The 23,533-nt window shown below is 35.9% G+C and overlaps 2 protein-coding genes and 2 non-coding genes across 4 annotated transcripts; all 4 read left to right on the top strand.

The window, feature by feature from the left end:
- Positions 1-5,128: 5,128 nt before the first annotated feature.
- Positions 5,129-7,979, top strand: LOC147550256 (protein SOSEKI 5-like). The gene is made up of 5 exons (XM_086666396.1): positions 5,129-5,338; positions 5,436-5,670; positions 5,764-5,833; positions 5,911-6,807; positions 7,516-7,979. Exons 2-5 carry the CDS (start codon positions 5,451-5,453, stop codon positions 7,679-7,681), a joined length of 1,353 nt encoding a protein of 450 aa, XP_086522522.1. The 5' UTR covers positions 5,129-5,338; positions 5,436-5,450; the 3' UTR covers positions 7,682-7,979.
- An 817-nt stretch (positions 7,980-8,796) lies between these two features.
- LOC147550255 (U6 spliceosomal RNA) lies at positions 8,797-8,899 on the top strand. Its single transcript, XR_015239108.1, has one exon. It is a non-coding gene; the product is annotated as a U6 spliceosomal RNA (small nuclear RNA).
- A 1,294-nt stretch (positions 8,900-10,193) lies between these two features.
- On the top strand, positions 10,194-10,296 carry LOC147550254 (U6 spliceosomal RNA). The gene has a single exon (XR_015239107.1). It is a non-coding gene; the product is annotated as a U6 spliceosomal RNA (small nuclear RNA).
- Positions 10,297-16,648: 6,352 nt separating this feature from the next.
- LOC147550253 (small ribosomal subunit protein uS8) lies at positions 16,649-18,834 on the top strand. Its single transcript, XM_086670326.1, has 4 exons — positions 16,649-16,947; positions 17,898-18,048; positions 18,146-18,306; positions 18,545-18,834. Exons 2-4 carry the CDS (start codon positions 17,916-17,918, stop codon positions 18,641-18,643), a joined length of 393 nt encoding a protein of 130 aa, XP_086526452.1. The 5' UTR covers positions 16,649-16,947; positions 17,898-17,915; the 3' UTR covers positions 18,644-18,834.
- Positions 18,835-23,533: the final 4,699 nt, after the last annotated feature.

Raw genomic sequence — 23,533 nt, 5'->3', positions numbered from 1 at the left:
ACCATATTCCAAAAGGTATCCAAGCAAGAGACGAAAGCTATATGACAAGTTATTTCTGTCCTATTTTAATGAAGTTGTACACTAAATAACTTCAAAATAACTTTTTAATGCCAGATCTTCTTTACCCACCAATATCTATCTTCTTTTTAAATAAAGAAATGATTCACTGAGCAAAAATGTACCAAATTTTATGAACATAAGAAATCTACCATTATTTGATGCATTGATTTGATCGGACGCTTATTATCATATCACTTTGCTATTTCCCCTCTTTCAATTATTATAAAGAAGGATTTGACCTTTACTAGGTGTCTATGGATGAGGCTATTCTATGAGTACTCATGAGTCTCTTTTGGTCAGGTATACAAATTAACAACGTATCCATATGGTACGTGTGTACGTATACGATGCTTGTTGTATTGTACATTGTTTGTGTTATCACTTAGCCATCACCCACATCCCTTAGAGCAACTCCAATGTGGGGCTCGGGCTCTCAATTTTAGGAGCCCCTGGATTTTGGGAGCCCCGGGGCTTTTCACAACTATAACGTTGGGCTCCCAAGAGGGGCTCCCAAATCTAAAATATGCACATGTGTAGTGTATGTGTGTGAGGGTTGTGTTTTAATTTTCAACTATAAATTATTAATTTCAAATATAAATTGAAATTTAATATTATGTTAGAGAGAGAAGGAATTTTGAAAAGATGAAAAAAAATTAAAAAAAGAAAAAAATTAGAGAAATGATTGGAAAAACAAATTTAAAACAATTTATATTTTTTGAAAAAAAATTTAGTTTAAAAAAAATTAAAAAAAAAACTAAATAAGTGGGGTGGATCCCCTTTTTAGGGGATCCACCCCAAATATGGCCGTTGGGAGACCCCCAACGGCCATATTTGGGACTGGGAGCCCCCCAACCCGGGCTCCCATTTGGGAGCCCGGGAGCTTGGGGCTCCCAGCCCCGGGGCTCCCGGGTTGGAGGGATGGGGCTGGGGGCTGGGGCTCCCAAATTCAAATTGGGAGCCCCAACCCCCAATACGTTGGAGCTGCTCTTACCTGAGAACTTAGAAGTACATATTGTTCACATTTTATACGGTTATTATAGCTCTCTTTTAGTAACATTATTTGACTTGTTAAAAATTTTCATAAGATTCAGTACAAAATTTTCGTTCGTGTTTATGGATCCAAAAGCATAGTTCGAATGTCCAAGAGAGTGCTACAAGACCCAAATATTTGCGAGTTCCACATGGTATAGAGAAGGATAATCTAGTAATCAATAATTTAATGTTTAGGTCATTTTCACTAATTGACAATCGATTTCGAGTTAGATGACTATAAAATTTTACATGTTATCAGCTCTAAGTCTACAAATGTTTCACGTCACCCGAAAACACACACGAAATTTGCGTTGAAAGGCATTACATGTGAGAGAGATGTGTGAGAACATGGTCGTGGCTGACAATTTAGGGACCTAGTGTCGAACTTTTGTCGGGGCCTTTTTGTACGAAATATGCCGAGAGAAACTTTATGCACAATGAAAGATATTTTTATGAGAAATCCAACGTTAGTATTGGTAAGTTTTTGGAATATAAATTTTTTATCTTCTTAATTAGATGTTGTCCAAAGACTTGTCTCTTCCTATATAATTTCTTTGAAAATAGTAAGGTTCGAACCGCGTATCTTCGTTAGAAAAATATAACACTTTTATAATCTATTATTAAGTTAAAAGAGATTGATGGTTGATATATATATCAACGAGAGAGACTACATAGACACATTTGTGAGAAAGAGAGACTAAAACTTTCAGAAAAGAAAAGAAAATGTGTTTGGACATGGCCTTGAACCCATTACCAACAATTTGTAACCGAGACTATTAACCACTACACTGCTGTTTATTGTCAAGAAAGGAACCGAACAATATTTAAGTGTTCACTCTGTACAAGATATAGGTACGAAGTTGGCCTCTTGTTGTAGGGGGGGGCGCACGGGCCTGTGTGAGAATAATCTCACGTAGAAGAATAAAAATATAGTAACCAGAACTGTGACGTTAACATTATAATAACCAAAAGTGTGACATGTAATTCTTCTCTACTTCCTGTCAATTAGTTTTCAATTTGATGAGTATTAATGTTTTTTTTTTGAAGAGGGTAAAATAGATTTCATTAATTGCTAAGGTTGCAACTACAAAGAGAACCAAAAATAAAAAAGATAAAAATTACATACTAATTAGCGCATCCCAACTAAACACCAAGTCCGAAAGGTTGTGGATTTCTTCCATTCTTGATTTGTGCTCCAGTAAAAAATGAGAGATTTGATCGAAATGATAAGATTTTCTACCGACTTGTACTTTTCCTTAAAAATCCTCGTGTTTCTTTCTTCCCATAATTGCCAAATAATAGCATAAGGCACCCCAAACCTCAACAAAACTTTCCTATCAAGCGTCTTTGGGAAAGTATTAGAGTCAACCAGATCCTTAAAACGATGTACCAAAGTTACAGATTAATCATTCCAGACTTGTTGTCTCTAAATAAAACAAAACAATTAACATATGATTTTGTTAGATATTTAGGGTTTTCATTTCTCCTTCACATTTGTTTTCTATCTGACTGACCACCCAAATTGTATACTCTTATGCAGACAAAGGTTAAGACAAGAACCACGTGAAAGATCTGGATTAAGATGAATACTTTAGTTAGTGAAACACTAATTGGTCCTCATAAGTATGAAGTCAACCAAAAGATGGGAAAGAGTCAACACCAATTCTACGTGGGTTTGAAATCTTTGAAAAGTTGGTCCAAACACGACTCTAATCGATTGCGACAGTTCGGATGTTAAGTGGGGGGCGAGGGTAATACTAATTTACCCATTTCTCCTTATATTGACTATTAATTAGTTTCTGATCCTCCAAACACCTAAAATCAAGAAAAGATCCAGAATTTCGACCAAGGAGGTGCGAAATTATATCCCCATATAATTTTTTTTAAACACTAAAATTAACAAAATACTTATATTCATTAGTCATATTAATATATCTAGGATTTACAAACGCAATTGACCACTATGGGAGTTCATGTTTTGAGATGTTCGCAAAATCGACTCCTTGTCAATTTAAGTAAAAACTTTTTTTCAATAAAGACTATTAAACTATTATTCAACCCTGCATCACTCATCTTGTTTCTTAAGCGCGTCTTACTAACTTCATAGTTGAAAAAATTATTTCGATGAGACAATTTCAACCGACAAAGTTGCATATATAACGTAGTTATTTTGATAAATTTAATGAAATGGATACAGCATATATTATATGAATATACGACCTTATGCTATGGCTGAAGTGATAATCAAAGAGCTTATTTTTCAGTTACAAACTACCCCGTGACCAAAAGTTTGTAGCTACAGCCAATGCGACTCACTATTGCTATTTGTCATAGCTAAAGTTCATTTGCTACGATATGTTCATTCGCTACGACTTTCGGCCGTAACAGAAACCCTGCAATTTTGTAGTGCCTGCTACTATTTTTTTTGGGAGGATCTAGGGATGTGGTTGCACCCCCTGGATATGTCTCTGCCTAAAATACAACGTAGCTCAAACAACATACTTCAATATCCGTTTGATACATGAATGACAAGGAAAACGAAATATAAGTTCAAAAAAAAAAAAATTTAGAGCAGTGTGACACAAAAATTCATAGAATTCATTAATACATTATTCATATAAGGAATAAATTAATTTAACATTATTATTAGGTGACATTTAGGGGTGGGAATCGGGCGGGTGTGAGCGTCCATTGGTAGTAATGAGTCGGGCTCGGGTGGGCGCGTAAATTTGCTCTTTGGCTATTAAGGAAGCGGGCGGGTTCGGCCGGAGATTTCACAAATTTCTCATGCTCGGAGCCGCCCAAGCCCGTTTAAAGGCCCGGGTGAAACGGGCGTCGGGTGATCGGGTAACGGGCTCACCGAAAATTTGAAAATTTTCAAGATGAAAAAATGGATAATAAATTTCTACAAAAGTTATAAGATCAAGCATGAATAGATTCAATTACACAAGAAATGAAAATAACTGATATAGATCCATATCTTTATCATTGCTACATATACAACCTAGATCTAGACAGATTTGCAACAGAACTAATGATATCTGCTGCAAACTAAATAGATATAATATAATCAGAGAGAGAAATACGTAATAATATACATATATATATTTAGCTTATACAGAGATCAAAGAAGAAGAAAATTAAGTATATTTCTATATGAAGTATATTTTGATACATGCAAACACGAGATTTAGTTCTATCTACTTTTTGTGTTTGTCTGTTCTGTTATTCTTCCCTATTCTTCCTTCACACAAAAAATCCAAAAATCAGATCGCTCCATAGAGATGGAAGAGATGCAAAGAACATCAAAGAGAGAAAAATCCTATTTCGTACAGAAGAAGACCTAAAAAACGATAGAGTAGAGAGATAGCTTGGATTCTCCACGCTCCTTTATGCTAATGAGTAAGTGATAATGGGTTGATTTATTGTGTAGGTTATATATGTTGGAGGAAACCCTAATCTGATGGGTAAAATTACATTGAGCTATCTTGCACTCCACAGTAGTGAAGAATAAAGGACATCCAAAAGGGTGGGCATATGTAGGCACCTGTCGAGTAAATATTTCGGGCTCGGGTATGGGCGGGCAGGACTTTTCACCTCAGCCCCCAATTAAAAACCATCGGGGCGGGCGGGTTGTACCCATCTTTGGGCACGTAACGCACAGGCTTAGTCGGATTCGGGTCAACGGGACGGGTATCAGACATTCATGTATAATTCCCACCCCTAGGTGACATGGTTGGTGTAATTAAATATGACAAATTGATATATACGATAACTGATAAGGTTAAACTAATTGAGTCAGGTTAGGGCATTTTATAAGGTGTGGATTGTATTTTTAACAAGAAACTTGACCAAAATTTCACTCAGACAACTCGGGATTTGGCACCTTAATGTTTACCAGGGCCCTTTTGCTATTTCTTAACTAATACAGAGTACTTACAAATTAATGAGATTATAAAAATATTACGGATAAACCCTTCTCTTATAATATTATTAAATTTCACTACAGAAGTCTCAGGAGAGAGAGAGAGAGAGAGAGAGAGAGAAGAAATTTGTTTGATAGTTGTTATTGTCTGCCGCTTCCTTTTTTGAACATTTCCGTTGTGTCCACACCTCCCTTTCTCATCATCACTCCCCTTCTTGACCTTCTCCTATAAATCTTAATTCCCCCCACCCACCTTCTCTCTCCTCTTTCTCTCACTAAAAAATCTCTTCACTTAACTCTCTGTTCTCTCTCTACATTACGGTAACGATTCTGCATTGAGAATCTCTCTGTATTTGCTTATTCTTTTGATAAATTTATGAGATTTTTGTTATAATGTTATGATCCTCTGTTTTTACAGGAAAACAATTGATTAATGGCGGTAAGCTCAAAAGGAGGAAAAACACAGATTCAAATGCCAAAGAAATGGAAAGAAAGAGAAATAAGTCCTGAAAGAACAAAAATTTGGACAGAATCAAAACCAAAAACTGAAAGAAAAGTTGCTGTTGTTTATTATCTCTGTCGAAGTGGTAGTCTTGAACATCCTCATTTCATGGAAGTTTCTCTCTCTACAACTGAAGGACTCTATCTCAGAGGTAAGACCAAAAAATTAAAACAGAAATTACTAATCAGATCTCTAAATTTCTTTCAATTTCTTCTCTGAATGTTTTGATTTTGATTCTGATCAGATTTCATTAATCGATTGAACACATTGCGCGGGAAAGGAATGGCAAGCATGTATTCCTGGTCTTCAAAACGGTAATTTTGCCCTAAAATTCTTCTTTCTATGATCATTGATGAGTTTTCTGTGTTTGATTTGATTTTCAATGTTTCAGGAGTTATAAAAATGGATTCGTTTGGCAAGATTTATCAGAAAATGATTTCATTTATCCAGCACAAGGTCAAGAATACGTTCTAAAAGGATCAGAACTTCTCGAACCTCCATTAAATTCAAGTAGATCTAATGAAAATCTATCATCTACTTCAAGTCTGGAAAGGTTGCCGGAAACACAAGAATCAGGTGAAGATTCTGATTCTCCTCCGGTAATTGTACGGAGAAGAAATCAATCATGGAGTTCAATAGATCTTAATGAATACAAAGTTTATAAAGCTGAATCAATCATGGATTCAGCCGGAAAAGCATCAGATGCGGCGACGCAAACTGATGATAAACGAAGAAGAATGATCAGAGAAGATAATGATGATGGAGAATATGAAAGTCTCACAACTGAGTTAACTAGAGAAGAAATTTCACCACCTCCTTCATCACCAAGTCCGGAAACCCTAGAAACCCTAATTAAAGCACATCGTCGTGTTTCCACCATATCTGAAGGAGAATCATTAGATATTCATAATCAAACGGTCAATAATAATCATCATCATCATCAATCAAGTGGAAGAAATAAAGCTTCAGCAGTACTAATGCAGTTAATTTCTTGTGGAGCAATTTCTCTTAAAGATTCAATAGCTGATAAAGAAACAGGATTCTCATTAATTTCTTACTATAAATCAAGATTACCACCAGCTCGTGGTGGTGAAACTAGAGGAGGAGGAGAATCAAATCGTGTTGTTTCAAATGATTTGAAAGATCATGTTGATTGTTATCTGACTGAAAACCCTAGTTTTTCAAGGATTCAACTGGAAGATAAAGAGTATTTCAGTGGAAGCTTAATAGAGACGAAGAAGGACGAATTTTCAGCATTAAAGAGATCTTCATCTTACAATGCTGATCGGTATGCCATTTCTTTCTCTGTTTATTTTTCTGACTCAAAACAAAACTCTGTTTTTCTCAGTTTCTATAAAAGTTAATTCAATTTTGGTACTAAAATTATTTAAAATTTCGAAGTAGCCCTCAACTATTTGTGAATCTGGAATCAAGTTCTTATTATTGTTCTCAGTTCATTTTGTGATTCTTATGTTCTGAGTACTAATCCGTGACACTATCTATGAAAAAAATGAATCTCGAGGAAATTTGGATGTGAAAGACAGTTGACTTGGAGTAGGTGGTAGAAGTATGGCCCTGAAATAAATGTGGGTCATCATGAAAAACTAGGCAGTGGTTGTTGACTTTTTTAGTCATTTCACTTGTAAAATGATAGTATGGTTATGATCCTTTAAGGCATCCCGAAAGGATGTAGAGAAAAATTGAGATAAATTTATCTCTTAATTCTGTATGTTCACCTAAATTAGTCGAGATTGTATAGACTTAGATTTCAGGTAGACTATAACACGAGCGTTTCACTCAATTGGAATAATGTCTGATCTTTCCGACCAGCTTTGGTGGACTGATATGATTTAGAGAATGAGTTTAGCTATATTGCTCTCTTTAAATCTTGTTTGTTCGCTTAAATTGATCTGAATTCCGCTAGTCTAGGAGTAGAGTAGAATATGGTCAATTTTTTATTAATTGACTGATAAAAAGTTAATTTTTTCTTTGGCAGGAGTTCCAAATTGGTGCTGAGAGAGAAGGAAATTGAAGGAGTGAGAGCTAAATGTATACCAAGGAAGCCAAAGATATCATCATCAATGAAGAAACATAGCAGTTTTAACCACAACAACCAAGGAAGCAACAGCAAGAGGCATGACAAAGAAGAATCTCCCAAGTAGAAGAGAAGAGAAGAGAAGAGAGAGAAAGAAATAAACAAAGAAAGGGAGGTGCTAATATTAGGTATGGGGTTTTAGTGTTTGGAGTTGAGGGAATGCCTTGCAAGTTACGGCACGTAGTGGTACTACAAACGAGATGTTGGAGGGGTTCACATGGGAGTTATCAAAGGGGCTTTTCTTTTGTTTAAGCTTTTTGGGGTTGGGGAATTGTATGGGGGTTTAACTTATTTTATTCCTCACTTTTGTTACCCTAAATTCCAATTTCTCATAGTACTAATATATAAGTAGTAAGTTTCATTGACTTGGGTCTCCAACATAAATAATTCATATATGTATATAATAAGTATGGATTTCGGTTTCCTATGAAAGATTTAGGACAAATGTATGAAACCCAACTTCTTAGTAGGTGGACTTTGGGGCAAAGAATTCCAATATAAAAGGAAAAAGGGTAGGAGAAACAAAAAGACCATTGTGTTGAATGAAAAATCATAAAGAATAAAGTTCTATTTATGATTGGTTTTTCAACATTACATAGTAAAACTCAAAAGTTTCCAAAGTAAGCATTGTGTTAGGACTTTGACATTTCCTAACCCTGTTGGTAATAATGAGGAAAAAACAATGTGAGCAACCACATCTTTAGGCGATGACTTTCGATACTACTTTCATTTGGTTGTCTTGGTACAACTTAAACCCGGTAAGTTCGAATGTCTTTAGACACACTTATATCATTGTTGGATAACTTTTCAGGGTTTTTGTTCGGCGGTTGAGGGCTTGCATATGCTCATTCCATCCTCCTATTGAAATTTCATTGTTGTGGCTATATCAATGGCATATAATGACTCTTCCAGTCCTTGTAAACAGAAATGAAGGCTTCCTAAAAATTTAAAAAGATTGTGCAAGGAAAGTAGTTGGGTGTAGCCTAATCAAGGGTGCTCATAGTAATTCCTGTTCATGAACCCTGCCTCAGTTCGTCAGAAGCCCAGGTTTCTGAAACCCAACTACCGAAGTGGACTGTTTTCCCGCAAGAGTTTCTATGAAGTCAATTATTGTTTAGTCCCACACTGTCTGCTTTATAATAATATCTGATCCTCATATGCAGGAGAAAGAGAGTTATCATTGTCCCTTCGGGGACATCCGATAAAATTGGAACGATACAGAGAAGATTAGCATGGCCCCTGCGCAAGGATGACACGCACAAATCGAGAAATGGTCCAAATTTTTTTCCATTTCTTCCCCCAAACACCACCAATGGTTTAAACTTGCCTTGTTACAGGAGCTTCTTCTCTAATGGCAATTTGGAGTTCTAAGAATCTTATGCTCGTATTAGGTTTTGGTTTTCCAAGTCTGTCAAGTTATCCTACTTCATTGTTGAATTTAGGGACAAAACAGTGGAGTCGTGGAAAAACGTCCATCGGTCAAATCGAGTGTGATACTTTTTGTGTGTTATTGAAGATGAAGAAGAATTTCACTACCAAAGATTGAAGAGAAATGGTAGAACAGGGGTTGAAAATTCAAATTGGTCTGAGATAATGCCTCTTTGCTTGGCTTTTGTTTAGTATTCCTGGTTGTCCAAGAGCAGTAAGAGGGCATCCAACATAAATAACCATCCACCAATGCCTATGTGAACCTCCATGGAATCACCAGTACGGTCAACTGCTACCAAATAGCTGCAACAGACAATCACACCATGCCTTTTATAGACCTTATTTGGAACAGACCCGACGATTGATAATTTCGGTCACCCCTTGTCCTCGATCTCAACCATATCAAGATAAAATCAATTTGATTTCAATCCGATTGCTTATTTGTCATACTCTCAATCCTAAAAGTTCTGGCAGTGTTTAACCAGAGGGAGTGGCTGCCTGAAAGAGGGTCGCCATGGCCCGTTTGAAGTTTAGAAAGGCGTGTGAGATGGCACAGCCCGTTGCAAACCTCTTAGTTCAGCAATTAGATATCGCATAACCTCAACGGGTGCTGCTTTAAGGCACCAAAAAAATGGGGAAGACTTCAGAGTAATTCAAAAAACATCCGGGTTGGAGCAACTTAAATATTAAGGACCTAAAACTGCACGGGAGATTTAGTAAATGCCCCCCCACTTAAATCGGTCTGAAAACCATTGTTGAATTAAGAATCATAAAGAATAAAATTCTATTTGTGATTGTTTTTCAACATTGCATAGTAAAGAACGGCGCATTTTATGCTACTGAAGGGGACTTTGGAGCAATTCTGCGAGAGTCATCTGGAGAGTGATTCTGCGAGACTCATTTGGAGAGCGATTCTGCGAGACTCATCTGGAGAGCCAATTGTCGCTGCAACAGCTATGGTAGATCGGGTATCAATCCTTACCCATGAGCTACAAGGAGTAAAATTCGGTCTACAAGGTTTCTGAAACCCAACTACCAAAGTGGGCTGTTTTCCCCAAGAGTTTCTATGAACTCAATTATTATTTAGTCCCACACTGTCTGCCTTATAATAGTATCTGATCCTCATATACACGGTCAAGAGAGTAATCATTGTCCCTTCGGGGACATCCGATAAAATTGGAACGATACAGAGAAGATTAGCATGGCCCCTGCGCAAGGATGACACGCACAAATCGAGAAATGGTCCAAATTTTTTTTTCTATTTCTTCTAAAAATTCCATGGTTTAAACTGCCTTGTAATGAGCTTCTCTACTGCCAAATTTGGAGTTCTAAAAATCTTATGCTTTAGGTTTTGGTTTTCCTTATTTACTTTCTAACATTTGATAGGCTGATGCTTTATTTATATCATTTCATTGGTCAAATCGAGTCTGATAGTTTTTGTTTAATCTTGAAGTAAAGATGAAGAAGAATTTCAATACCAAAGATGGAAGAGAAAGGGTAGAACTGGGGTTGAAAATTCAACTGGTGTTACTGGTTGTGGAAGAACCGGAAGAGGGCATCCAACTAAGTGAGTAATAACCATCCACCATTGCCTATGTCAAGCTCCACCGAATAACCAGTTTTGTTACTGTTACCAAATAACTGCAACAAACAGTCACACCATTCGTTTGATAGACCTAATTCAGAACAAATTTGATGATTGATAATTTAGGTAACCCATTCTCATTGATTTCAACCATATCTAGATAAAGAATCATTTGATTTCAATCGGGATTGCTCATATGTCATACTCTCAATCCAAAAAGTTCTCGCAGTGTTTAAAAAGAGGGTCGCTAAGGCCCGTTTGAAGTTTAGAAAGGCTTGTGAAATTGCATAGCCATCACCTCTAAGAGCAAATCCAATGGCAGTCTGTCTTAGGCCGAAAAAACCACTTTTTCATCCAAAATTTTCAGCCTCAGCTCAACCTAAAAAATTCAGCTTCAGCCTCTCTTGAGGCCGAAAATTTGAATTTGAAATTTCTCAATTTACTGAATAAGTTCAATTAAAAAACATTGATTACAACTAATAATTGATTAAAAATTTAAAACTACTTAAATACAACTAAACAACAATAGAAAAATTAAAGATAGCTACAAGGGGTTTCTTGGGTCTCGTGGTTGACCGTTAAACCAAGCTTCTCGCGCTGCTATAAGCATTTGGTCACCATGTTCGTCGAGAGACCTAACATCAGTCTTCAATAATTCCATCCCATATTTTTTGTTCTTGTGTTCTCTATCTGCTTGTAGATACTATTGTTGAACTCGTAGGGCCTCTTGTTGAACCTGTATAGCTTCTGTCATTGTTGTTGCTCTCTGTTGGGATTCTTCTACTCTATTTTTCCAATATCCCTCAGTCGGAGTTTTTGTAACAGTATAATTTGTGGAATTTTCTCCGACTCTTGCATTTGCTTTTGCTTGTTTACGACCAATTGGTCTTTCCTCTGATGGATTGGTACTGAGATCCCTTTTGCTGGATGTTGACTCTCCTGACATGTCTGCCATCCACTTGTTTAGTGTCATCAAATTCTTGTAAACATGTTGGAACCTAAAGCCTTTTCCTTGGTGATTTTTGTATACATTTCAAGTGCTCTTTGTAACTGAAACTAAACATTTTCTAAGTTTATATTATGAAGTGAAAGATAGAAATAAAAGAATTAAAAGTTTGAAACAATTATCCGGTCATAATCGTTTTCTCCGCTTTTTGGAACTTTATTGACTAGCCTCAAAGTAGATATAAAACTTTGACATTCAGAGCTTATCTCACTGAAACGAGATTTACAACTTCTAAGTGTGCGGTTGATACTTTGCACTTGCAATATATTCATCTGATATTTTTTGCCAAAATACTTTATATTTTTGACAATTTTCGACAATCGCATCAAATAAGATTTTCAAATAAAAATTAGCAAGTAAAATATCTTCATCCGGCTTGTACGGTTCCTGTTTAGTTACTTTTGTTGAACTCGTCCCTTCGTGCACAGAAGAATCCTCAAATACTTCATAATCATCAACCCCTAATTGAGCCGACAGATAAGTAAAATTAGGGGACAACATCTATTATAATAAAACAGCTCAGTAGTTATTCAGGGTATAAGTCTAGCCGTCCATTTTATTTTAGAGATTTGGTTGGGAACACATCCGACGGATGATATAAAACTCTCTCCCTGTAATTTGAATCAAAACAAAAAGGTAATAATGTCAATAGATAAATACAAATTTGAATATAACTAATTCCTTTATTTTCTCTTGGTTAGTTTTCATTTTCTCGCATTACTCTCTCCCAGTTATGTTATTTCTAACCGGTTTTCTCCCATTAATATCTCACTTAATATTCTCCCACTTTAATATTCTCCCACGTCTTCACACATTGAAATTCAACTGGTTAATTTCACAACTTTAATATTGAAATGTCTCTCGATTTTCTCCCATTAATATCTCATGTACAGTTATTTTTTCAAACTTATATATCCCACAGTTATTTTCTCCTGGCAACTCATTCATTTGTTTTCGATCTCTCTTTCTCTCTTCTTCTAAACACTGAAGATACAAATTTTTCTATTGGTAAGTTTATTTGTTTATTTTATAATTTTTATGTCATTTTTATATAGAAATATAGCCACTTTGCTCTTAACTTTATTGTGTAAATTTTAAATTGAATTGGATTCAAACCATCCCTCTCAATCTCTCGGTGTATTTCTTAGTTCTCATTTTAATTATTTCTCCATATTGTTCGTCGATTTTAAGTTCTCATTTTAATTATCTCATTTCGTAGTGACTTCCCATATTAATTTTCGTTTTTCTTTCCACTTATTTTTTAAAGTGCAGGACTTTGAAGTGACATAGAGATGAAGAAGTGGGTTTCCTGTAATACTTTTGCTCACTTTGGTACTCTTACTCCACTTTTGTTATTGTTTTCGTTATGTGCTTCTTTTTTCTTCTCTTAGATTTTTCTTCCCTTAGATTTCATTCTACTTTGTCATTGCAAGTGATTTCAAAAGTAATATTGATTTCATATGTTTCAGGCTCCAGCAAGAGAAGGCATTGTGCATTAATCTTTTTCACTCTTGATCTTATTTCAAATGTAACTGGGTTGATATATAATTGTCACAATGTAACTCTTTAGTTCTTTCTTTCTAATTCTTTCTCCTATTTGTAGTTGTTCTTCATCAATTTATTATTTCTCCATCTTTCCATCTCTTTAATGTAAATGGTTTAGTATAACGATCAAAGTTAAGGTCTTTGTAATTGTTGTTCAGTTCAAATAATAATTTTAATTATACATTGTAAATCTTTGTTTTTTTTTTTTGTTTTGTTTTGAGTGAGAGAGTTCTTTGGAAAGAACTATGTAATTTGCCGTACATTTTAACATATTGTTGGTGTAAAAAATCTTCATGTAATTAATTAGATATATTACAACTATTTTCATAATAATTGTTGAATTTTGACAAAAATACGGTCAAATATGTTGACTCAGTAAGAACCTAATTATTTCACTCTATAAATAGCTTTAATTTTCTATCAGTTTTGTATTTACAAATGGGTTAATTCCGTTTTAGCCCCCGATTTCTGACCAACTGGCCATTTTGGCCCCTAATTGTGTCCGGCAGTTCGTTTTGGCCCCAAAAAATTCCTAAATGGCCCCAAATTTTTTCAACCTCCCAATTCTACCCCCATGGCATTTCTGTAATTATTTTTTTTCTTTTTCTTTGTCCACCTCATCTAACAATTGACACATCACTCTGTCCACCTCACCCTTCTTCTCCGGCGAATGGTTGCCGGCCGGAATAAAAAATTCCGGCCGGCCACCTTTACCAAAATATTTTTTTTTTCATTTCTCTCTCTTCTTCATCTCCTTCTTTCTCTCTCTTCTTCTTCATTTCTCTCTCTTCTTCATCTTCTTTCTTTACCTCTCTCTCTCTAACCGTTCTCTCTCTCTCTACATTTTGCGACCCATAAACGTCTCGGTATACGCATCGCCTCGATATTCGTGCACCACTCAGAAGGAATTGACTTCGACGTTCTATCTGGAAGGCGTTAGCCAAAAGGGATGTACCGCGTCCGTAGGACGCGGTGGACACCTAGTTTCCATATAACTTTGGTCGTCGAATTCGTTAGTATCTAGTGGATCCATAGGAGAGCAAATGAAAAGATAGAAAATTTTTAAAAGAGATAAAGAAATTGAAAGAGTGGAAAGACAGAAATAGAGTAGAGAGATGGAAATGAAGAGAAACAAGTGGGAGATGAAATGAGAATGGGTGGGGTTGAACACATTTCCAACCGTTGGAGCAAATCAACCGGCTGGGGAGGGGTCCCCAACGGTCATGTTGGGGACGCTACAATCGCCCCTAATGTTAGGGGCAACTGAAGTAGTCGGTTGGAGCTCCGCCCCAACCGACTGAACTTGGAGCTTGAAATTTTGGCCTCAACCCGCCCCGCACAGGATTTGCTCTAAGAGCAAGTCCAACCTCAGTCTTTCTTAGTCCATAAAAACTATTTTTTCACTCAAAATTTTCAGCCTCAGCTCATCCCCAAAAATTCAGTTCCAACTTCAGCTTCTCTTTAGGTCTAAAATTTGTGAATGTAGGAAATACGTGTGTGGGCTTTTTGTGGGTATGCAGAAAACGTGTGTGATTTTGTGTATTTATGAAACACATGTTTGAACTATTTTCGAAATAATATTTTTTTTTCAAAGTTGAGAAACTATTCGGATCGACACGTTGATGGGATGTATTTTATCCAACGACTAGGGATTCCCCAACATGACCGTTGGGGACATCCCCTACGGTCTGTTAGGGCCTTCAGCCGACCCTTAATCAAGGGCTGGCTGAGGTTGGACTTGCTCTAAGTTCAGCAATGAGATTTTGCATGACCTCAAAGTGGCAAAATTCAGTAGCTACCCTTGAAATGGGTAATATACACTTAATGGCGGCTACTTTAAGGTACCAAACAAGAAAATGGAGAAGACTTCGAGGAAAAACATCCGGTTTTAATCTTAAGAATCTTAAAATACACAATACATGGTAGTTGTTTTTTAACTTACATCTTCACCCCCACAACCATTTTCTCTCTCTCTCTCTCTCTCTCTCTCTCCCCCTCTCTCTCTCTCTCTCTCTCTCTCTCTCTCATTCCTTCTCATTTCTCTCCTCCTCCAACTGTTGGAGCTTGCCATCTTGGTAGTAAGAAAAGTAAGACTACCATATTTTGGCAAATAAAAGATTGAGAAACAATCCTTTGTTTCTTAAATTTCCAAGACAACGGACTTTCATAAGACACGATGAAGTAGCTAGTAGCTTTCTCAACAATAATAAAGATTGACGGCAATGATAGTTTGCCGGCAAGGGTCGCTGATAAACTGTCATTTTCGACGATCTTTAATATTTTCCCATCTTTTTCTCTCCAACTCCAACCGCTACCACCACCATCGACCACCAATATCTCTCTCTTTCCTTTCTTCTTTCTCTTTCCCCTCCTTCCCATCTTTCTCTCTTCCCCCCTCTCTGTAATAGGTCCGGCGAAGGAGAAGGTGATGGGTGGAATTAGTACTGAAAGATGGTGGCGGGAGATGCTCAGGAAGATGATGAAGTTTTGTTGTCTCAAAAAATTTAACAAAACCTATTATTTTCCTTTAAAAATTTGTATGTGGGTAAAATTCTTTATTTCGTAGTAGAGGCAACATGTTTTTGTTTTAACAACAAGAAAATAGAAAAGTATACACGTCGAATGAATCCCAACAGAGGTTCGATGTGATCGATATGTGAGCGACTAAAGGCCCCTGAAGAAATTGTTGTTAGCATCCGGTGGAGGAGATTGACTTAGATCAATCTCCTTTAACCCCAAACATCTATTGACACCAGGATATAAAGGCTTCAGATCAACCACTCCGAAAGCCAAAGCAGTGGTTCAGACTAGGACTAGTCCAAGAGGTTTCAGACTGGCCCTGTCTGAACCCTTTCTTTGGCTTTCGGTGGGGTCAGTTCGAAACCCTTAGACTGGCGAGTTGTTATCTTATCCTAACTTTGCATCAAGACAAATTCTAACTTAATTTGATTGTTCAATACCAGATCTAATTGGATTGTTCAATATTATATCTGAATATAATTTGTGTTTTAGGGTTTGATGTTTTGATATTACTTGTTTTTTGGCTTTCTATTAATATCTTCACGAAGAATAAGAAGATGGTAATGATATGAATGAGAAGAGGAAGATGATGGTGACATCTGGTTGTTCAATAATTGGTTTGATGCTTTATGATTTCATGGTGGTTTGATGCTTTATGGTTTCAATGGCGGTTCCTTGTCGTGATGATGATTTTGATCATACGAATGAGAAGAACACAGGGAGACACGAGGAAGAAGAAACGAAGAAGCAGAAAGGAGGAAGCCAATAGGAAGAACACACGAGGAAGAAGTAAAAAAGAAGAAGAAAAGGGAGGGTCAAAGTGGGTGCCGGGCGCCTGGGTGCTTTATAAAATTTTTGTCCATATAAGATTTCTAACTATTTGATTTGTAAATATACCCAAAATTATTGTCCATATAAGATTTCTAACTATTTGATTTGTAAATATGCCCAAAATTATTGTCCACCTAAGAAATTTGATTGTCCATATATTAACCACCATAAAAATTTCGCAGGTGCCTTTAGAAGCTCCCAACGGGTATTCACTGAATGACTAAGGGTTATTATTGGAATAAAAATAAAACCTAATCGAAGGGTGCTTTCGTCATTGGCGCCCTTTTCTTTCTTCTCTAGAAAAACCCTAATTCTTGATCTAATAAGCTCTTAGCAGTCCAGAAGAGAGAGAGAGAGAGAGAGAGAGAGAGAGAGAGAGAGAGAGAGAGAGAGGAACCAGAGGCGAATCTACTCACAGGTAGAAGCTCTAATCTCATATTTTATTTCTTAATTAGAGGTTTGATTTGGGTATTCCTTAACAATATTCTTCCCTCAATATCCAATAACTTCAACTCTGTTTGTAATCGTCTTTTTATTTATTTGATCGCTTAGATGTTTATTCATTTTCTCTGATTTAGTACCAATTAAAATGTATTCGACATTAATCAAATATACGATCCATCCATTTCATCCGATTCAGTGGGTTCTTACAAATCACTGATTTAGTTCTTGTTTCATTTTTGTACATGTGGATCTTCATATCTGTTTAGAGGTATAAAAACTAGAGAAATTTCTCAGTATAATACTAAAATGGATTCTATTAGAGATTGAAAGTTGAAGTCCATTTTACAATTTAGCTTTCAGACCTAAGATGGGGACTGGGGGTAGATTTTGGCAGTTAATAATCAGTAAAGGTTGTGGCTGGATGACTTGAATCCATGTTTTTGGTGTTTTACTTCCCTCAATCAGGGGTGGTTGAAGAACATCTAACTGCCAACCCAATATCGAAATGTTGTCTTTGCTTCGTTTAGTTTTGTGAGGTCTAAAGATCGTATGCTGGATTACTTCCCCATGCCATGCCCGAGGAGTACCGTTCAAACAATCCCAGTCCCTTCAAACAAACATCGCTGGACTATCTTTCTTCTTTATTTATTTGTTTTTGGTTTCTCAATGAACAGTATTTGTCCCGATTCAAGTAAATAATGTCGTTGAATATGAGCTAATAAGTTATGAAATGAGCGCAATTTCATGATACTATGAGTTTCATTGAAAAATTGATCTGACAAAGATTAAGTAGTTAAAGGAAAACGTTGGTAAACAAATTGGACCTCATAATTGACAAGTCTTTGTTACTTCAATTGATTCCCTTAATAAATATCTTAACCACGATCTTGTATCTTATAACTATTTTTTTTTCGTATTTTCTAGCAACCGAATTCAGCAAGGATGGTGAGAGTAAGTGTTTTGAATGATGCTCTTAAGAGCATGTACAATGCTGAGAAGAGGGGCAAGCGACAAGTCATGATCAGACCTTCGTCTAAAGTGATCATTAAGTTCCTTATGGTTATGCAGAAGCATGGTTCGCAACCTTACACTCTTTTTCTCTTTCTTCTCATTTGTCATCTCCCACATTTCATGGCTAATTTTCATTATGTAAATTTGGTTTTTTGGTACAGGTTATATTGGGGAGTTTGAGTACGTTGATGATCACAGATCTGGTAAAATTGTTGTCGAATTGAACGGGAGACTCAACAAATGTGGAGTTATTAGTCCTCGTTTTGACGTTGGTGTTAAGGAGATTGAGCCATGGACGGCAAGGTTGCTTCCATCAAGACAGGTTACTTTCAACCTTAAAATTATCTTCCTTCAAAAGCATACTTGAACTCCAATACAAAAGTTTCATAATAACAACTAAATCAAGGGTTAGGCATGAGACCATCTGGTCTACTCCTGATCCTGATCCTGATCCAATCGACGAGTTGCTCAGGTGGATCAGGCAATCCCTACTATTTTAAGTAGATTGATATACCTCAATTGCTTGTCGTATTTTACGATGTTTAATGTGAACAATGCAGTTCGGTTATATCGTGCTCACAACATCTGCTGGCATCATGGATCACGAAGAGGCAAGGAGGAAGAATGTTGGTGGGAAAGTACTTGGTTTCTTTTACTAGATCAAAAAGCCGGCGAGAATTGATTCTCATTTTTGATGGTTATATTTCAGAAAGTTTATGTTTGGTCTGAAAACTTGAGGATTTATTTTGATTAAGGTTTTTGTTTTGTGTTTTTTATCTTTCCAAATTGAGTGGAACTTGTTAGATACATGTAGAAGATGAATGGTTAATTTATTTGCCTTATTTTCTTATTCTCTTGCTTCTCTCTCTTATATATTTTATACAGTAAAGGAGGAGGGTATCGGTTTTAGAATATACTCTTCTCTTCAATCGCTAAGATTACACTTCCGGATTATATCTCTCAAATTCTATCTTCTACGTCGTAATTATGCTCTACCTAACTTATTTTCCTAGGTTTGATAACACTTTTTAAACTTATAAGTATCGAAATGTCGGTGCCTGATCACACGTTCGCGGCGTGTGTGTATATTTATATATGCACCTGTCCCAGCAGTGCCTCCAATACTATTAGTGGATTTCAGCTAGGACTAAGTTCTATTTGGGCATCTATGATTTGGGACCAATTAGCTTTACTCTAAACTCCAATTGAAAAATGGAATAATGGATTGTGTTTCTTATCATCCTATTGGAATTTCTAGTTAGATCCACCCAACTATAGTAACTTTAATGAATCAGTTAGTGAATGCTGACTTCGTCAGAGAGTGAGTGTGTGTGAGACTGTGTGTGTGAGAGAGAGAGAGAGAGAGAGAGAGAGGGTTTTAAATAGTACTGCTGCAGAAAATAGCCATGAAAACTTATAAACCAGAAACTAAAAAAGATAGAACATAATGAAAATGAAGAATTGAAGATCAATATCTCTGCAATAAACGCAAATTACAAGAAATTTATTCCCCTTTCTTCTTCTTCTTCTTCATTTTCAATTTTCCATCTTTAGTTTTGTTTCTTTTAAGAGTGAAGAAACATGAACTCAATTAAAAACTACAAAACATTGCCAAAGGATATTTAGTTGCCCATAGTTAAAATGGTTCATGGTTAGATTATTAAAACCTAACCATCATCTTCTTCTTCCTCATCGACCATCGTCGATATCTTCATTCTCTCTATTATCTTTGTCTTCTTCGTCGCCTTCGAAGACTCTACCATGAACCAAGTGAGTTTCCATGGGGTAAGAAAGACACTGACTAATAAAACTCAAATCAATAAAATGAAAGGAAAGTTTGGTTGAGATGTTGGGTTGAGGTTGGCTTTGTTTCTTTATGTAGTTGTGGAAAGGGAAGAAAGGGATCTTCTAAGCATATACTTGAAGCACAATTACCTTTTCCTTCATTTTCTTTTAGATAAACTTTGTTAAATTACTTATTTTTTCTTTAAAAGGCACATGAAAGGTGACACATTTCAGAATCTAATTCACTTTTTTTCCAAGGAAAAAGCTAAATAAACTCTTAATGAACAATTAAATTATGGAAATGTGCTAAGTGGCGCTTTCTAAGTCGTTGATCTATAAAGAACACAAATTGAAATATATATCGGCCATCCACCGAACAACTCAGATACATTTTGGGATTTTCTAAAAAAATCGGTGTTCGTGGAGCATAATTTTTTTTCTTTGAGAGGTGGTTTTGATCTCCACCATTGGAGTTGGGACATGAGTAGTTGCTTAACTCATAGATACCAAACATTCTCATTATCATCAATCACAAAAGACATCTAGCTAGGGCCCTTAGATTGAATTATTGGATCATGCCAGCCACTTCATATAACCTTAAGAGTAAGGATCATACTGAAAACTTTTTCTTATACACTAGCTGACCTGTTATTCCTTATAAATACAAAAGAAATTAGAAAAGTAATAGTTTTTTTCTTTTGTTGAAAGGAAAAAAGTAATAGTTCATAAGGTGAAATTATTGTATAACACAAGTGATATGAGCAAAGTTAATTAGTCCCGTATTGCTTATAAAGAGGCTAATGAGTATGGATAGTTAAAGGAAAAAAAGAAAATTAGATTTAATCAATCAAAATCTAAAACCTAACACTAATGAAAATTAACAAAATACATGGACATAATGAAAACATGATCAAAGATAATGAAGTAACCACCGATTTAACCATGTTGAGCTCGTTGGATGATGAATCTTAAAGAGAGAAAATTTATAATAATGAAATCATGAAGATGTTTAAAGATGAAGCCGATTAAAAAGTTAACACGAAGTTGATGAACCCGATTACAATGAAAATCATGAGATGATGATGAAGAACAATAAACAAAAAGATGAATCTTAAGATTTAACCATTACAACAGTTGGTGTTCTTCTAATGAAAACGAACTTGACGATTTGATGATGGACTTCCAACTATGGATAAACGATGGTGGTTTCAGTTGATGAAATAGATTGGAAGAAGATTCAGAGCTTCAGAAATGGAGAAGGAATAATGGTTTCTGACGATATGAAGAAGGGTTTCGGTTTTAGAGAGTGAAAATAAAGGATTTCTGTTATTGTGAGGAGATTGGATAGAGAAAATGAGAGATAAAAAAGGAAATAGAATTTTGGAAATTGATATTCAAAATAGGGTATTGTCTTATATATAAGGTCATTATGAGTATTATAATTATATATGAAACCTAGAGATTTGTGTTTTCTATAGAGATGGAACCATTTGGACTAGATTTCTATTTATATTAACATTTTGGCTTAATATTCCATATTAGAATTAGAGTGGACTAAAAGTGCGTTTAGGTGTAGGTTTTTGGACTACAAACCTAAAATTTCTAGTTTTTTTGGTTGCAAGGAAAAAGTAATAGTTTATAAGGTGAAATGAGTGTATAACACAAGTGCGCCCTATGAGCAAAGTTAATTAGTCCCATATTGCTTATGTAGAAGCCGATGAGTATGGGTAGTGTCGAAAAAAATAATATCCTTTTCAAATACAACTTACAAGAAAAGGGGTAAAACACGTGATCCAATTGAAGTCATTGGGGATCTATCTCTCTCTATTTTTCCTCCTCTTTCTTCTTTCTCTATAACTGTTTTTCTCGTATTTGTTCGTGATCTTCAAGATTTTCAGGCGTAGGGAGGGATCCCTACGCCGAGGTTTCGTCTTTGTTTTTATATATCTTTTAGATCTAATATTATCCATGTTGGAGTAGAACAGAGAGACAGGGACAAGGATGGTGGTTTGGGTAACAGTTTCTTCATCATCAATCTTCGTAACACTAAAATGGTTCTTCTCGACTTAAAGATGATGGATCAATCATAACAATTTCTTGATCACCAACTTCTTGATCACCATGGTTGAGTGGTTTTCTTGATGCAACCGTCATGCGTCTCTACTTGGTTCAATCTTTTTCATTAGTATAATAATGTTCACGACTTTTAGGGTTTCTTTCGTGATCTTTAGGATCTTTAATTTGTGACCTTTAGGGTCTTTTATTTCATCTTTGCAATCTTGTACTCCTTTCCCTTCATGTTGTCTTTACTTTGTAAGCTTCATGTTGTTATTTACTTTAGTAAATCCATGTTGTACTCAAAGGAGTCAAAAACTATCAAAACCATGTGTCATGTTGATTATGAATGAAATTCTGATTTATCTGAAGAGAAAAACTTACAAGAAAAGGATTGCTCAAGAGCTGTATACTTTCAAAATTCTAATACTCACTTAATGTGGGATTAAAGTAATACCTTTACTCAACGCCAAGGCTTAGTGGCTCAACGTTCCCTTCTAGGTAGGGGAAAGTTACATAGTCTTGGACTCATCCCCAAAATACTTGGTCTGATATCATACTAAAACTAATTAAACTCACTCTCTTTGAAACCCAATTTATAAAGAAACATAGGTGCTGTTTGTTTTTTTTTATTTATGTCTGAATCTGAATTAGCTGAACTGAATTAGCTGAATCTGAATTTGCTGAAATTATTTTGCAAATTAGATGTTTGTTTTTCAAATCTGAATTGTTCGGTCTGAATTGAAATTTTGACATTTATACCCCTTTGTGGCAATTCAACCAAACAAACCCTAGTTTCAATTTGCTCTTACCCAAAGAAAACCCTAAGTTTCTTATGCCCTCTTTCTTCATCTCTCGGCAGTCATCTCTCGCACTCGTTTCTCTCTCTTTCTCTAACAGTAAGAAAACCCAAAAGAAAACCCTAAATAGATCAAGGAAGATAAACCCTCACCGGTTCCAGCGAGGGTTTCGTCGTTCTCTCTCTCTCTCTCTCTCTCAGTCACTCTCTCTCTCTCAGCCGCTTCTCTCCCAGTAAATCTGCAAAGTAAACCCTTCGTCTCTCTCAGTCGCGCTCTCTGTCTCTCTCGAATAGTAGATTGACGCGAGGGTTTAACTTCATCTCTCTCTCTTTCTTTCTCTCTCTCTCTCTCTCTCTCTATATATATATATATATATATATATATATATATATATATATATATATATATATATATATAACAGTAGATCCTCTCTTTGGCTCTCTCTCTCTCTCTCTAACAGTAGATGTGCAAATTAGGGTTCCGTCTCTATCAGTTTCTCTCTTTAACAGTAGGTCGGCAAGTTAATGTTGTGGTGGTGGTGGTTTGTAATGGTGGTGGTGATTTGTAGTGGTGGTGGTGATTTGTAGTGGTGGTGGTTTGTAGTGGTGGTGGTGATTTGTAGTGGTGGTGGGGATTTGCAGTGGTGGTTTGGGTTGTGGTTGTTGTGGTGGTGGTGGGGGTGGAGATGGAGATGGTGGTTCTGGTGAAATTTTTTTAATTCATGAGGTTATTAATGTAAATTAACACAGTTCAGACTTTTACCTTGGTTTCAGACTTGTTTTGAAGTCTGAAAAATGTGGGTCTTTTTTCAGCCAATTCAGACATCAAGTTAATTCAGCTAACATTTCAGATTTTCCTAAATAAAAAAAAAACAAACGTCTGAAATCTGAATTGACCCCATTTCAAATT

This window comes from Eschscholzia californica, unplaced genomic scaffold (genome assembly GCF_041429995.1).
Source record: "Eschscholzia californica isolate CP2 unplaced genomic scaffold, dmEscCali1.0.p SCAF_3, whole genome shotgun sequence".
In the NCBI taxonomy this organism is placed as follows: Eukaryota; Viridiplantae; Streptophyta; class Magnoliopsida; order Ranunculales; family Papaveraceae; genus Eschscholzia; species Eschscholzia californica.
Note: the sequence above shows the minus strand (reverse complement) of the source record. Positions and strands in the feature narration are given on the sequence as shown.